At 28.4% G+C, this 16,811-nt stretch overlaps 1 protein-coding gene across 1 annotated transcript; it reads left to right on the top strand.

The window, feature by feature from the left end:
• Positions 1-540: 540 nt before the first annotated feature.
• Positions 541-16,564, top strand: LOC111675504. Its single transcript, XM_023436276.2, has 8 exons — positions 541-1,349; positions 10,958-11,276; positions 11,349-11,499; positions 11,563-12,764; positions 14,512-14,802; positions 14,908-15,058; positions 15,114-15,850; positions 15,915-16,564. Exons 1-8 carry the CDS (start codon positions 1,303-1,305, stop codon positions 16,362-16,364), a joined length of 3,348 nt encoding a protein of 1,115 aa, XP_023292044.2. The 5' UTR covers positions 541-1,302; the 3' UTR covers positions 16,365-16,564.
• The last annotated feature ends 247 nt before the right edge of the window (positions 16,565-16,811 follow it).

Here is a 16,811-nt window from a genome sequence, read left to right as displayed (position 1 = left end):
GTTCAGTTCTAGTTCAGTTCTAGTTCAGTTCTAGTTCAGTTCTAGTTCAGTTCAAGTTCAGTTCTAGTTCAGTTTTAGTTCAGTTCTATTTCAATTCTTTTTTACTAAAAAAGTTTTTTATATATCAAACATATATTCTTAAACTTGATGGACTAACCTCGTATAAACTATTTTGTTCATATATTATCTTTCACAAAATATGAATTCTTTTGCCGCTTTTCACTAGATGACACCTTCGGTAAGTTAAATTTCTTAAATATATTTTTTCAAATTTTATTTTCGTTAATGTTTATAATTTCGCTTAATGTATGTTTATAAACATTTATAAACAATTTGATTTTAGTACTGTAAACAAAATAATAAAATAACGAAAGGCAACAAAATATATAATATTATATACTAAACTGACACAATAATATAAACAATGCACAACAGTACATAATATAACTCGTTCAATTTATTCTAGTCCCGCGTTGTTATCAGTAATACTCATTTCTACAAGTGAGTACTGTGGACAAAACAAATATTTTTACTCAAAATCAGTCGTATTTTTAAGTGGAACATACGCATCTGGCTAGATTTTAATTAGTTTAATATAATAGCGCGCTTTGTTAGGTTTAATATTTATGTATATATATACGACTCTTTTTTTTACAAAAACAAATAACTCATCTGCTCGCAATATTTATTTGCCCTAGTGATCCTAAAATAAACGCGACTCTTAAACTATCACTTGTAAACATTCTGTCTATTGCAATGGTTTTTTTTTAATTAAAAGCAACAATTATGATTTTATATAGAATAAAAGTGTAATAAAACTGTTATACAGTTTGTAAAAGCAACTTAGAACGGCAACTAATGTTGTTGGAAATTAACCAAAACCTTTTATAAATAATAATAAAATAAAAAAAACATTCTAAAAAGGAAAAAAATTCATAAACACATTGTACTGCAAAAAATTAATAGTGTTTGTGATGATAAAAAAAATAAATATATAATTACAAAAATATAAGCAATTCGTGTGTAGAATATGGACTTTTATTAAATAGAAAAACAAATTTTACTTTAAATAAAAACAGTCGATTTTTAGCCGGTTTACCATAAAGTTGTGTTTGTATTTAAAATGAAAATTTAACAAAAATAAATAAAAACAGTGAATATAATTTTGAAAAAATAAAAAATAAACAAAAATAATTCTTAAGAATTATAAAGAAAATATAAACTGTTGGAAACATTTTATTTACAATTAAATATTTTATTATATTTATCAAAATATATTTCTTATGAACATTTCATATCAAAATGGAAATTAACTTAGGTGTTTTGGACTTATTCAAGTTATTGGGCAAGTAAGTCAATAAATTATAAACAAAAAAATCTGAAATTTGAATTGCAAAAAATTAAAGTTTGTTGGATATCCAGATCAGGGCTTTCTTTTGGCATTTTGACATTCCTATGGGTACAACTGTATTTTAAACATTCCTGAAAATTTATGAAATAAAAATTACTTTTTTTTGTGAAGAATTAAACTATAATCAGCAGTCCATAATCGATACTATCTCTCTCCAGAGACAAAAGAAAAGTGAGAAATTTGACCAAATTTTTTTTAAATATCTTTGAAATTGCGACCTATGGAGTGAGCATAAAGTTTACATGGACACACAGACGGAAAGACATAGCTTAGTCGACTCAAAAAATTATTCTGAGCCGTTGTTAGATCTTACAATGTTGTCAGTAAAATATTCAGAAAATCTTTAAGAACCGTGCAACTTACCTTTTTTTCTTGCAAATTCTTTTTCTTAGAACATTTCAGTACAAAAATTGTGAGCTCACATGATTTTTTCACACTTTCTAAAGATTTTTTTCTACTAACGATATAAGATCTGACAATCGTGTATCACGGCTTTTACTTAGATGTTAGACCAATATATTTGGGTGTTACAAACATCAGCACAAACGCATAAAACCCTTTCTACTGTAATGGTATATAGTATAAAATGTGACACATATTAAGAAATATTCCTATTTAACAATGCCAATTCATTAAGTATATTCATATTAACCCATTAACGCCTATCTTCCGAATGCGTTGTCCGATTTTAATGAAATTTTATACAGATAGTATAACCATGGCAATTTTAAAATTGTTGTCTCTATCATGCCAGAGCTTTGTAGAGATCCTGCCAGACTCTGAACATTAATGTGACATTTTGTTGTGCTAAATAAATTTCCTTTATTAAAAAATATATATTGCTCGTCTTTCTGTTAAACAATATTATTTATAATTTAAATAAATAATGAAACGACTGAAATTGAGTGTATTAATTTAGCCATTTATTGTTGAATAAAATTACGACCTGTAGCTTGATGCAATGTTTATATGGACGGACAGACAGACAGATATACAGACGGACATAGCTAAATTGACTTAGAATATGTTTTTGTTCTATTGAACTTCAGAAAATAGTTATTAACGATCTTTTATCAAAGGGTAAATAATAGCTCGAGCGCAGAGAAAATTGTCCTTCCCTAAGGACAAAACTATGTTAAAATAATTAGTTATCTAACTAATTCTATGACTAGTAGTAATACGAAAGTAGGTGATCCACAAATCTTAGAAAAGTGGACCGATTCACTTAGTTATTTGTTTTTGTATTAGTAGAGGATATCTAGGACTACTGGGGACTTCCTCTCCCCCATTTTTTAAGGCACTTATTTTTGAAATTTGTGATTTCGCAAAATTGCTCAACTAGTTAGTTTCCCATCAAAGAATCGCATAATGTTAACGAAAAAAACTTACTTTAAATATTTCGATTCATACTTTATCTATCACAATTGCTTCTAGTTTTCGAGAATTTGTCAAAAATAGCTCTATTTTTGGGTATTTTTCTACCCATAATTGGTCAAGCTAAATGTGAGTTTTTATCTTCAGTGTACATTGTAAACCGTATATTTGGGGTATAGTCATGGTCGTCAGACGACAGTTTCAAAACCGTATATTAGAGATATAGTTATAATAAACCCTTTAGATGACATTTTCAAAACTCTAGTTTCAAACATTTACCAATGTTGTTAGACAAATTTTAAAATTTTGAGAAAATCTCCATGTGTCTTATGAGCAGTAAAGAAGGGAATAAAATAGTTATGAAATTAGACTGATATTTCTTACTTGCGATTTGAATTTTGGGTATTCCATATCCTTAATTCGTTACGTTTATGAATTGTATAAACAACTTTTTTAAGAATATAAAATAATAAAAAGCATACAAATGAAGCTTTATTAAAATCATATAATATTAACCCATAAACTGTACAGTTGAAACTCAAGCCATAAGATATTTGAAAATTTTCTAGAAATTATAGTTTTAAACTATTTTTTTTTTTTCAATTTAAATAAAACTGAGGAAAATAACAAAGACCTGTATTAATGATGACATGGAAAAAATCTAATTTAACCCTTACACGTTTATATGAATATTTTTATAATTACATAAAATATCTGTTTTGAAAATTTAAAAAATTACAAATATATACAGATTAAAAAAATACAATAATATCAAAATATGCATAAAAAGAGAATAAAATAAAATTCTAAAAACTCAAAAATATGCCTTAAATATGCAACCAAAGTCAAATTATGAAAAATTATGCTCTTCTTTGGTAAAATATGCAAAAATATGCCCTAACAAATCGATGCCAAAAGTCTTAAATTCAACTTAAACGTTTAAATATCTTATTCATTAAGCATTTGCAAATTTTGGTTTCCCTGCTTATTAGAAACTAACTTGAAGATTATATTCTTTATTTGAAATAATTATAATTTATTACACATCAACATTAAAACAAAGAAAACTTAATTAGAAACTGTAATTATTTTTCAAAATTTTAAATTATTTAAATTTTTATAATATTGTTTTTTTTTATTAAGTTTTTAATTCATATATTTTGTGATAAGACATATTATACTATTTTTTTATTGATAAGGGTTATTATCAGTTAATACAAATACTTTTTATTAACTGGAGCAGTATATTTACAAAGAAAGAAAATGTTTAAAAACATTTAATTATTAGGTTTTAAATCTAAAAACTAAAACTAACAATTTAAAACAATTAACTATTATGAATATGTAATTTGTGCTGTAATTGTAAAATAGGCTAAATATTTTGCTACATTTTATGGGACTTTGATGAAGTATATATGTTTTATCAGATTTAACGCTAAAAGTTAGGGCGCCTATTGCAAACAAAGGAAATAAATAATTATTAGATGAAGTTTTTTTTGCAAAAAACAAAACAAACTCTCTTTTCATGTTATATCAAATTATTTTCTATACATATTATAAACAAATCTCTTTATATTAACAAAGTGCAATGTTTCACAATTTAAACAAATGTTTATATTAATTATATATGTACATATGTAAGTACGTCTATTAACGCTAAACAAAAATAAAAAAAAAATCTTTTAAATATTGTCACTTTTATTTAACACAAACGCTACGTTTAATGACTTTTTTATTATACATTCTAATTACAAAATTTTTATTCTACATTTTAGCTTAAATTGCCGCATTTAAGCATTAATTAAAATAATATGAATTTGTTTGAAAGTTTTTTTTTAAATATACATATAATTTTTAAACATCATGTTAGAGGCGAATGTCAAACACTCTAAAAGCTCACTTGTGTCAAATTTTTAATGAAAGTGAACTGTTCTTTTATAACTTTTTTTATTACTTAAGAAATTCAATAATTCCAGACTTTTCTAAAAAGTAGTATAAAACAAAAAAAAAATTAATTTTAGATACAATATTATAAAAATTCAAAAAAGTACCTTCTGACCTAGTATGTTTTGAAATTTTTGATCACGTTCGAGTCATTTATGACTCTTCTGTACGCTCATTTTCTGATCATAAATGATACCCTAACCGCGACTCTTCTAAATGAGTCATTTATGAGCCCCACTTCTGATCAATTATGACTCATTTTTTAATCTATTTTGAGTCATTAATGAGCCAAATAACTGTCGTTTTTGTGTTAAGGAACAATTTTATATCTTCCAACTGCTTGATATATGACCACAAAATAAGTTTTTAGGCTTACTTTATTGATTAATCATACAACTAGCTGCGGATGAATGAAAACATACCAAAGAGTATCAATTTCTTTGAGGTCTATCAATGAGGAATCAAAAGGATCTACAAAATGTTATGATCGGTCCATAATTAGTAATGTCTCTTTATTAAGTTAAAACAAGATTGAGAGATTGGACAAAATTTTAGTAAATTGTTTGGAAAACTGCGAATTGTGGCGGGCGCACAAAGTTTACATGGACATACAGAAGGACAGACTTACGGACATGCAAAAAAGTAATTTTTGAATAATGAAAACGTAGCAAAGAGCGTCCTTTACTTTGAGATCTACATGCATATTTTGTTATTTCAATATTATAGGAAATTCCAAATGTACCTTTTTGAAAAGCAACCAATTACCAAAAAGTCCCCTTTTATAGGATAATTAAAAAGTTTTGAAGTCCGAAAAGGGGCCCCTGTATATGTCCTCACTTAATCTGAGTGAGGACACATGCCTAATTTCACTATTATAGGTACAATAGTATTTTAAATTCAAAAAAGGTACATTTTGTGCAACGAAAAGGTGACAAAAAATTCCCAAAATATATTTAAGTTAGTTAGTAAGTAATTTAGTAAGTTATTTAGTTATTTAGTTATTTAGTTATTTAGTTATTTAGTTATTTAGTTATTTAGTTATTTAGTTATTTAGTTATTTAGTTATTTAGTTATTTAGTTATTTAGTTATTTAGTTATTTAGTTATTTAGTTATTTAGTTATTTAGTTATTTAGTTATTTAGTTATTTAGTTATTTAGTTATTTAGTTATTTAGTTATTTAGTTATTTAGTTTTTTAGTTATTTAGTTATTTAGTTATTTAGTTATTTAGTTAGTTATTTAGATAGTTAGTTAGTTAGTTATTTAGTTATTAAGTTAGTTAGTTAGTTAGATAGTTAGTTAGTAAGTTAGTTATTTATTTAGTTAGTTAGTTAGTTAGTTAGTTAGTTAGTTAGTTAGTTAGTTAGTTAGTTAGTTAGTTAGTTATTTAGTTAGTTAGTTAGTTAGTTAGTTAGTTAGTTAGTTAGTTAGTTAGTTAGTTAGTTAGTTAGTTAGTTATTTAGTTAGTTAGTTAGTAACTTATTTAGTTAGTTAGTTAGTTAGTTAGTTAGTTAGTTAGTTAGTTAGTTAGTTACTTAGTTATTTATTTAGTTATTAAGTTATTTAGTTTTTTAGTTATTTATGTATTTATTTAGTTAGTTATTTAGTTATTTATGTATTCAGTTATTTAGTTAGGTAGTTATTTAGTTAGTTAGTTATTCGCCCATACATTAGTTACACTTTGCTCCAATATTATTACTTGCCTTTTTGCTCGATAGCTCAACATTTTGCTGGGGACATACAAACTCACATTAAACACCATAACCCCTAACGGTAAAAACATGGCGTTTACTACCTTAACTTCTATACCATTCATCTATGTACTAATGCTTTTCAGTACTTTTAATTTATTTCAAAAAGAGTAATTTACATTCTAAGAATTTTTATTTTGTCCATTAATTAAGCTAATTAGTGGAATGTCTTGTGAAATAAATAATAACAAAGAATTAAATATTGCACTGATGTTTTTTTTTTCAGTAAAGTGATTGACAAATGTGACCTCACTAAAGAAAGATAAATTGAGACATCTAAACAATATTTACAATTAACGCATTTGTAAAAGTGTTTCTTTTCACCTGCAAAATTTAAATGCTATTAAAAATTGTAAGACACATTTATAACCACAATTTAATGGTTAAATAAACAATTGGTTTCTTTATCAAATAGAAATTAAAATTTTGTTCTGTCATTGCACTTGACAGTTTATGGGAATTGTTAATCTTATCGCTTTTTATGCATGGTGGTTTTAATTAGTTTAATAAACATAAACAAATTTTTTAGATTAACTGGATTTTTACTGCTAACATTTTCAATAATTTTACTAAGATAATCCTCATCGAAGAAGTCAAAGGTTATTTATTTGAATATTTGTGAAAATTGCATTTAATGAAATTTTTTGTAATTGACGTCAGTACTTTCATTCAAAACTGTGAAATGCTTTGTTATTTCGAATCAAGAAATTCTTTTGTAATATATATGAAATTGTATGAAATATTTAAGCGTAATGCCAAATAATTTTATGAAAAAAATTCGTCATTTTAATACAAAAAGTTATAAAACGTTATGATTAAAAATTATTTCATATTATTCACGAAGTTTTCTTAAATATTATGAAAATAGTTCTAAAATTTGAATTGTAAAGTTATGTATTGGGTATTTTCAGCATATCAAAGCTGTAACTGAAAATTTCAGACATGTCTAAAATACTAAACTGTAACAAAGAACAAAGTTTTTCCGGGTCATCTACAAGTTTCAGTAAGTCGAAGCGCTCCACGACTACTCAAACATAATAGGCTGAGATAATGTGATGATGATTAAAACTATTTATGTGCTATTTTACTAAAACGAAAAATTTTACAAAATATTAACAAATCGGCGAACCTTAGTAAGTGGTACGAGATTTGATAAAATATCGCTGTATTAACAAAATAATATCAATCGACATTATCACCTCTAAGCTTGTAGCTAAAACCATGATAATTTGCAAAATTATATAAATATATTAATGAAGGAAAACAAGTAAAAGTTCTATTTTCGACTGTGCCGAATCTTATATCCCATTATAAGGCCTGTTACAGAATTCCATTCCGATCGAACGTGAGTTATGCGCGTTTTTCGGAAGGGGATCTTATGGACCGATCCAAAAAACATTCATAGTAATATTTCCGTATATAATAAGTAGTAATACTTGTACCAAACTTTATTTCGATATCTTAATTAATTGATTTTCGCGTTTAATTGATTTTCGGGAGGCGACCTAGTGTGGGAGCTATGACCAATTATGGACCCATCCACAAAAATTTTCCTTTGAATGAGTTCTATTAACATAAGATTTTAACTTGTAAAATTTTGTGAAGATATCAACATTGTGACAGAAGTTATTAGCAAAAAACCAATTTTCCGGGAATACGAACTTTTTTATTGGAGGTATATGAAATTGTGGACCGATTCTGGCGATTTTTCGCATAGATCAAGCATTTATCTAGAAACAAACGTGTGGTGATTTTCATGGAATTATCTTGCATAGTATCCGAGAAAATTGCATCAGAATGTGTAAAAAATGCGCTATTTTTTTCGAGGTTGTTTCAAATTTTGATTCATAACTTTTCCCGATGTGAACCGATTTTGCTAATTTTCAATACCAAACAACTTAGGAAAACGAAGAACATTTTGGGTGAACTTGGTTACATTCTATTGCTTTGTTTTATCGTGAGTGTGTTTTACACAGACAGACGGACATAGCTAAATCGACTCAAAATTCTGTGTTTACCACCAAATTCTGGCTCTAAAACGAAAAGTATCATAAAGTTTCATAATCCAAGTATCACAAAAAATTTTAAATGTGCTCTATGAAGAAAGAAAAGATACCCTTGTATATGTTTTCATGTTTAAAGGTTCAATAGTAATGAAAATTTTAAAAATACATTTTAAAGTATAAAAAAGTACCAAAAAGTATACTTTTATAGGTTCTCATTTTATACGTAACGTACTTTGTTTTTATAAACAATCAAGTACAAGAAAAAAATTTATCGTACACTTATGTGTGTTATTGTTGTTTGTTTGCAATTTCTGTTCCAGCATATACCTAAAATCTTATATATGGACCGATTTTGCAGATTTTAAATAGAAAGCTTTTTGAAAGCATGTCCGACATAATTGTTGAGTGTAAGTTCCCAAAGATATGCGATTTTCTTTAGAAAATCGATTTCAACAAACATACACACAGACGGACCGATATATAAGCACATATACATACAGACGGACATAGCTTAATCGACTCTGCTAATTATAAATTTTATTTTAAACATTGAAAACGGAATGACAAACTTATACCCTTTTCATAAAGGTGAAGGGTATACAAAATAATTAAATTTATTAGAAAAATAATAATGACATTTATAATGGACGCACGAGTATCTTTAATTTCATGCATTACAGTTTGATAGAAAGTTTTATACAAAACGTTCAGATTGACACAAATTAACACTTTTGAAATTTTCAATTATAAAAAATAATATTTAAATTTCATTTTTAACCCAGCAAAAACTTTCATTACCATTAAGCAAGGGATTGAAATGCATATATAATAGTATTTTAGTCATTATTTTAACAAGGTGATGGTCATTGGAGACAAGTACTTACTACAAATGCTTACAAGTAATGATAAAAAGCAGGCATTGTAAATCACATGAAAACAAAGTATTTTTTGACTGTCTTTAGCATTACAGTCAAAAGGGATAATAAATGAGAAAGTATTTATATAACACATTATTAGTAGGACGTTATTAGGCCAATTAAATGTAAGACAGGCGGTATGAAGTAGCCATTGAAAAGTAAGTTGTTAAGTAAGTAATTACAATTCAATGTTATTAACTAGTTTTTGCTGGGCATGAACATATGCATATATGTATATAGGTATAATTGTTGTTTTATAATTTTATATATTTATTACAGTATACAAAGTAACAGTAATTATTAAGTCATTGTACTAGTAAATTATTATCTAGAGAATGTAAAAAGTCTAGCGTGAAAAACTATTCATATTAGTTTACAATATTTTATTGCAATAATGACTTTGATTTTAGGTTTAATTATTAACAACTAAGTAAATGAATTAGTAACTTCAGTCAAACGTGACGGATTTGAAATTATAAATATATAAATATTTATTAATAATTAGTATAGAAAAAATATTATTTCCGAGTAAAGAAATTAATATCATATCTGGAAGTATATATACTACATCAATGGAACTACTCATCATTTGAGATCGAAACTAGACAACAAAGTAAATTGTTGATATCTTGTTCTCAAGCACTTTGCAGTTGTGCAGTGTACTTAAGAGTAATTTAAGAAATGATTTGAAAAATGTTAAACAAAATAAAGTAGATAGTTTTTATCAATTAAAGAAAAAATCAGCATTGTACATTAAGCGGACAACAGAAGGACGGACATGTCCTAATTAACCTTAATAGATCAATAAACTGTATTAAATACATTTATTATTACCTTCACCTTTGTGAGAAGGGTTTGTAATATAATTTTCCGACCCTATAAAGTATATATATTCTGAATCCTTATAGATAGCGGCGACGATTAAGCCATGACAGTTTATCTATCAGTTTTAATGTCGAAGTGCTTTACATGAGTACCCGACATGTTGCCCTGTTGGCCTCTGTTGATTTGGCAACAATACCTAGAGACGTACCCGGACCGAAGTACGAATCCATCAAATAAGGCGAACAGAGTATACTCTGAACTTATCTGGACAAGGAAGGAAAAATTCACTGGTATTATTTGTATATGATACCTTTCGTCCATCATCAGACAACCCAGCACACAAGTCAACACTTAGTTCCACAGTCACTCCCCTGTGGGGTATATGTTGTAAAAGATTCAAAAGGTAGTTTTTGAATTTTCTTTGTTTTTTAAAAGTTGCTTTTTGAACTTATATAATATTGATCCTAAAAGTATGATAAAAATAAAAGGAAACTTTTGGGTACTTCTTCGTTTTTCAAAAGGTACTTTTTTGATTTTTTTTATATTAAATCAAAAACATGAAATTAAGCATGTTGACCCCGAAGTAAGAGATGTAAAAGAGGTCTTTTTTGTACTGACTGTTTTTTCAACACACCATGGTGAAGGGTATAAAAAATTCGGCACAGCCGAATATAGAACTCTTACTTGTTTTAATACAACTTGTTTTTAACTACATTCTTATTCTTCTTAGGCTTGTATCCTTCAAAATCGAAGAAAGACGTTTGGCCACTTATGAATATGAAACCATTGATACGTGTTATGGCAAAGTCAGGGGTATGAAACGTAAAAATGCTTATGAAGAATTTGGTTTTTATTATGCATTTGAGGGAATACCATATGCTAAACCACCTATAGGTGAGTTAAGATTTCGAGCACCACTACCGCCAGAGCCATGGGATAATGTGCTAGATTGTTTGTACTACAAATCAAAACCAGTGCAAAAGGATTTCATCAAAAGGATTTCTCTCGGCTCCGAAGATTGTCTTTATTTAAATGTTTATGCTAAAAAGGTAAAATTTATTTTGTTGAATTTTCTTTTAAAATTTTTTAATCAGAATTTTTTTATTGCATGTATAAAATAGCTTTATTCTGATAAACCTTTACCTGTTATGGTCTGGATATATGGTGGAGGCTTTCAAATAGGTGAAGCTAGTCGAGAAATATATTCACCAGATTATTTTATGCAAAAGGATGTTATACTTGTAACAGTGGCATATCGTTTGGGAGCTTTGGGTAATTAGCTAAAGTTTTAATTTTAAACTTAATTTAATTTATATAATTTTCTTTAAATTCTAGGTTTTCTTAGCTTAAATGATCCCGATTTACAAGTGCCCGGCAATGCTGGTCTTAAAGATCAAATTATGGCCCTGAAATGGATTCAACAAAATATTGAATACTTTAATGGTGATCCCAATAATGTAACACTATTTGGTGAGAGTGCCGGAGCTGCTTCTACCCATATATTAATGCTGACACCACAAGCCAAGGGTTTGTTCCACAAGGCAATTTTACAATCTGGTGCAGCGATATGTAGTTGGGCCAATACGCCTCCATTGGATTGGGGCTATAAACTGGCATGTAAAATAGGCTATAAAGGCAATAATAACGATAAGGAGGTTTTTCGCTTTTTATCCAAACAAAATGCCAAAAAACTGGCTTGCAGGGATACAGTTATGTTAAGTCGTCAGGAAAGATTCGATAATATATTATTTGCTTTTACACCTGTAGTGGAACCTTATATGACAGATACCTGTATAACAAATAAACCATTTAAGGATCTTATGCCCACTGCCTGGAGCAATGAAATACCACTGATTATAGGTGGCACTTCATTTGAGGGACTATTTTATTATGCCACAGCAACAAAATCGAATTTTTTGGTAAATGAACTGACCGACTGTGTTAATCTGCTACCCGACGACATCATTTCCAAACATACAAGCGAGGAACTCAAGATCATGGCCTCTAAACTAAAGCAGTCCTATTTTGGCAACAAAACACCCAGTGTTAAGGAAACCTTATTTGAATATATGGATCTTATGAGCTATAGAACATTTTGGCATGCCATGTTTAGAACTATTAAAGCTAGATCAGCCTATGCTACCCAAGTACCTACTTATTGTTATGTTTTCGATTTTGATTCAGATTTTTTCAATCATTTTCGTGTTTTAAATTGTGGCAAATCTGTGCGTGGTGTTTCGCATGGTGACGATGTTTCCTATTTATTCTATAATGTAGTAGCTGAGAAATTACCAGTCACCTCAGCAGAATTTAAATGTATACAACGTCTCATGGGTATATGGTATAATTTTGCCTTAAGCTCAAATCCCAATTGTAAAGAAATTCAAACAGTTTCTTGGCAACCAGTTGGTAATGATACAGATTTACAAAAACCCATTAAGATTTTAAATATAAGTGATGAGCTAGAGTTCAAGGACTTGCCAATGCATCGTAAACTACAAATCTGGAATAGTTTCTATACAAAGGAATCTTTATATTAATATTAAAGGTTCTTCTTTGTTTCGAAACCAGTTTAATACTTGCCAATGATGTGATAGTAAATGGAAAAAAATTAAAAAAATTTAGTAAATTTTAAATACCATTTCTATAACATATTATAGTTATCAGTTAATTTCACCAAATTTTGTTTTGTTAAAAATCTGGTTATCAAATTTGTAAATATTGTGGAAACGTAGCCTCAAGTGTTTTTGATATTATCAAAATGTCTGGCTGTAATTTGTTTAATAATATTAAATAAAAACATTTATCATTGAACTACAACAGAGAAAGATCCAAAGTATGTTCAGTAATTCGACAACGAAATGTATTCACATATGTACGTAGCTTCAATTGCTTTCTATAAAAGAGGAAAAAACAAACGAAAAAGAGAGAATTATTATCATATATTCTATATACGATAATAAACGCACTCTCTGAGAATAATATACTATTAAAATATTTAAATAATCAGCTGCTTATGTTTACGAAATGGAAAAAATAAAAACAAAGACGAAAAAAATATTTGTTTATATTAAGTAAAAAAGAAAACAAAACGGAAAGCAGTAAATAAAAACAAGAAGGTAAAATGGGTAATAATGACGTATATTGATGAAAACAGAGTAGCCAGATTAAAAGATTACGGGAAGTACTAATACGTATATTCATGCATATAGTCTAGTCTATAGTCTAGTCTATAATCTAGTCTATAGTCTAGTCTGTAGTCTAGTCTATAGTCTAGTCTATAGTCTAGTCTATAGTCTAGTCTATAGTCTAGTCTATAGTCTAGTCTATAGTCTAGTCTATAGTCTAGTCTATAGTCTAGTCTATAGTCTAGTCTATAGTCTAGTCTATAGTCTAGTCTATAGTCTAGTCTATAGTCTTGTCTATAGTCTAGTCTATAGTCTAGTCTATAGTCTATGGTCTAGTATGAAGTATATAGTCTAGTCTATACTTAGTATAATCTATAGTGTAGTCTATAGAGTAGTCTATAATGTAGTCTATAGTGTAGCCTATAGCCTAGTCTATAGTCCAGTCTATAGCCTAGTCTATAGTCTAGTCTGCAGTCTAGTCTATCTATAGTGTAGTCTATAGAGTAGTCTATAATGTAGTCTATAGTGTAGCCTATAGTCTAGTCTATAGTCCAGTCTAAAGCCTAGTCTATAGTCTAGTCTGCAGTCTATTGTCTAGTTTATAGTCTAGTATGTAGTCTAGTCTTGTCTATAAGCTAGTCTATAGTCCAGTGTAATCTTTAGTTTAGTCTTTAGTTAACTAGCTAGTTGACTAACTTACCATCTAGCTAACTAACGAACTAACTAGCTTTATAAAAATTTTAATACTTCCAACTTAAATTAAAAATCTGGCAATTCTTTATCTATTTCACAAAAGAGTAAACCATTCACATCTTGTCGACTGCAGTACAAAAGCAATCAAAGAGCAAAATGAGTAATATGTGGTTTAATTTTTTTGTTGTAATTATTATTGTATTTATATATACTAACTGCAGCAAGTATGAATATATCTAAATAGTATCTAAAATGCCAAACAAACTCAAGTTATTCATTCTTACGAATACAATTGTCAACACAAAACGCACTACGAAAAAGTTACGCTGAAAATTTTAGAATAAAATTAGTAATTATTTCATAAAAAAAATTGTAAAATAATTACTTTTATTTGAAACTAAACTAATGGCTAGCAGGTAAATAAAATGTTTTTTTTTTGTAAAACAAAAAATAAATCAATATAATTGAATGGTGTTTGTGCATTAGTAACTTGGTAATCGACACCACTTTGGGCCCCGTCAGGGGTCATGAGTGTAAAGGCGTTTACGATGACGTATACTATTCATTCGAACGTATACCATTTGCTGAAGTACCAGTGGGTGAATTACGATTTCGTCCGCCCCAGCCTAAGAAACACTGGTCGGAAATTTTAGATTGTACACAAAAACCATGTAAGCCATTGCAAAAAAATCCATTTAATAATCAAATAGAAGGAAGTGAAGATTGTTTATATGTGAATATCTATGCAAAACAGGTTTGTGATCATCTTTTTTTTCTTATTTTGTAGCAAATAATTAGATGAAAAGAGAATTTTTTTGAAGCTTTTTATATTAAATAAGAGAATTTTGTAATTTTTTAGCTAAACTCTTCGAAACCTTTGCCGGTTATAATATTTCTCTTTGGTGGTGCTTTTGAGAAAGGCGATCCTAGCAGAGATCTTCATGGTCCTGATTATTTTATGAAGAAAGATGTGATATTTGTAACAGTGGGCTATCGTTTGGGTGCTTTGGGTAAGAGAGCGAAAAAAAAAAATTAATTACAATAATTTTAATGTATTTTTTCTAGGTTTTATATCCTTTAAAGATCCTGCATTAAAAATACCTGGAAATACTGGTCTGAAAGATCAATTGCTGGCCTTGAAATGGCTTAAGGAAAACATGTTCCGTTTTAATGGAGATACTGAAAATATTACACTTTTCGGAGAAAGTGCTGGATCAGCTTCGGTACATTATTTAATGTGTTGTCCTTTAGCTAAAGGATTATTTCATAAAGCTATACTGATGTCTGGTACATTGTTATGTCCTTGGGCTTATAATCCTCTGGAAAAGCTTCCCCTTCGTTTGGCTAAGGCTTGCGGTTATGAGGGACCAGCGGATGATGAACCACAAATTTGTGCTTATTTACAAAAATTACCAGCCGAAGAACTAGTAAAACCTTACTTACTAAATAAGGAAGAAAATCTTAATGATTGTTTCTTTAACTTTGGACCCTGTATAGAACCGTATGAAGATGATATGTGTATTATAAGTCAACATCCAGAGGATATGGTGCACAATTCATGGGGTCATGAAATTCCAGTATTAATGGGTGGAACCTCATTTGAGGGTCTGCTCATGTTTCCACGTGTACATATGACACCTTATATTTTAACCGAATTAGAGGAAAATCCTCAACATTTATTACCCTTTACCTTAAAAAAGAAATATTCTCTAGATGTACAAAAGCAATTGGGTGCTAAAGTTAAAATTGCACATTTTGGTAACAAAAAAGCTGCCATGGAAAATGTTATTAACTATTGTGATGTAAGTAAATACATACGTATATAGAAAGAATGTACATTACCTAATAATTTTTCTTCTCCAATAGTATGCCTCTTACAAAGTTTTCTGGCATCCAATTTTACGCTCGCTTAAAGTTCGTATTCTCGCTGGAAAAGCACCCACTTATTTATATCGTTTTGATTACGATTCACCTGACTTCAATCATCAACGCATCAAATATTGCGGCAAACAAATGCGTGGCGTAGCCCATGTAGACGATCACTCATATTTATTTTATGGTAATTTCTCTTGGAAATTATCCCCAGAGACGGCTGAATATAAAACCATTCAACGCTTGATTGATATTTGGTCGTCGTTTGCCATCAATGCAAATCCCAATTGTGGCCAAACGAAAGAGGTATTAAAGGAACGCATTTGGCTGCCTGTGTGTAGTTTGGATGATATTAAATGTTTGAATATTGGCAGGGAATTAGATTTGATTGATTTGCCGGAATTGCAAAAACTACAAGTATGGGAAAGTGTTTACAGTGTTTGAGCAATAAAAGTATGATGGGATGCAATGTTGCAAAAGTAAACTAATGTAGAACAAATATTAGAAAAATGATGAGTTATTAGTATGAAACTAAATGGAATTTAAATATACTATATTATATATATGTGTATTTGTATGTTAATATTACCAAAAATTTTAATAAAATATTGTCATAAAAAAGTGATTAAGTTAAACTTTAAAAATATATCTTTTTTAAATGATAATACCCTGAGTAAGTGCGGGGTTCTTTTGTTTTGCTCTATTACAAAGTTTTGTAAATTTCCTTATGGTTCTCAGATCCTCATGAAATTGTTCAAAAATTTTATTGGTATCAAATTTCTACGCTTGGAAGTGTAATGATCACATTGTAATTACAATTGAAGTAATTTTAATTAAAGCTTTACCAATAATAAATAATTGAAATTATTACAAATATAATTGTTTTTAATG

Source organism: Lucilia cuprina, chromosome 4 (assembly GCF_022045245.1).
Source record: "Lucilia cuprina isolate Lc7/37 chromosome 4, ASM2204524v1, whole genome shotgun sequence".
NCBI lineage: Eukaryota > Metazoa > Arthropoda > Insecta > Diptera > Calliphoridae > Lucilia > Lucilia cuprina.
Note: the sequence above shows the minus strand (reverse complement) of the source record. Positions and strands in the feature narration are given on the sequence as shown.

Bases quoted from the DNA above. Each gene is read 5' to 3' on its own strand.
- LOC111675504 (XM_023436276.2), top strand. From the start codon at position 1,303: ATGGAAATTAACTTAGGTGTTTTGGACTTATTCAAGTTATTGGGCAA. The intron at 11,500-11,562 runs GTAATTAGCTAA...TTTAAATTCTAG, and splicing joins ATATCGTTTGGGAGCTTTGG to GTTTTCTTAGCTTAAATGAT. The intron at 12,765-14,511 runs TAATATTAAAGG...TAAATCAATATA, and splicing joins ATACAAAGGAATCTTTATAT to ATTGAATGGTGTTTGTGCAT.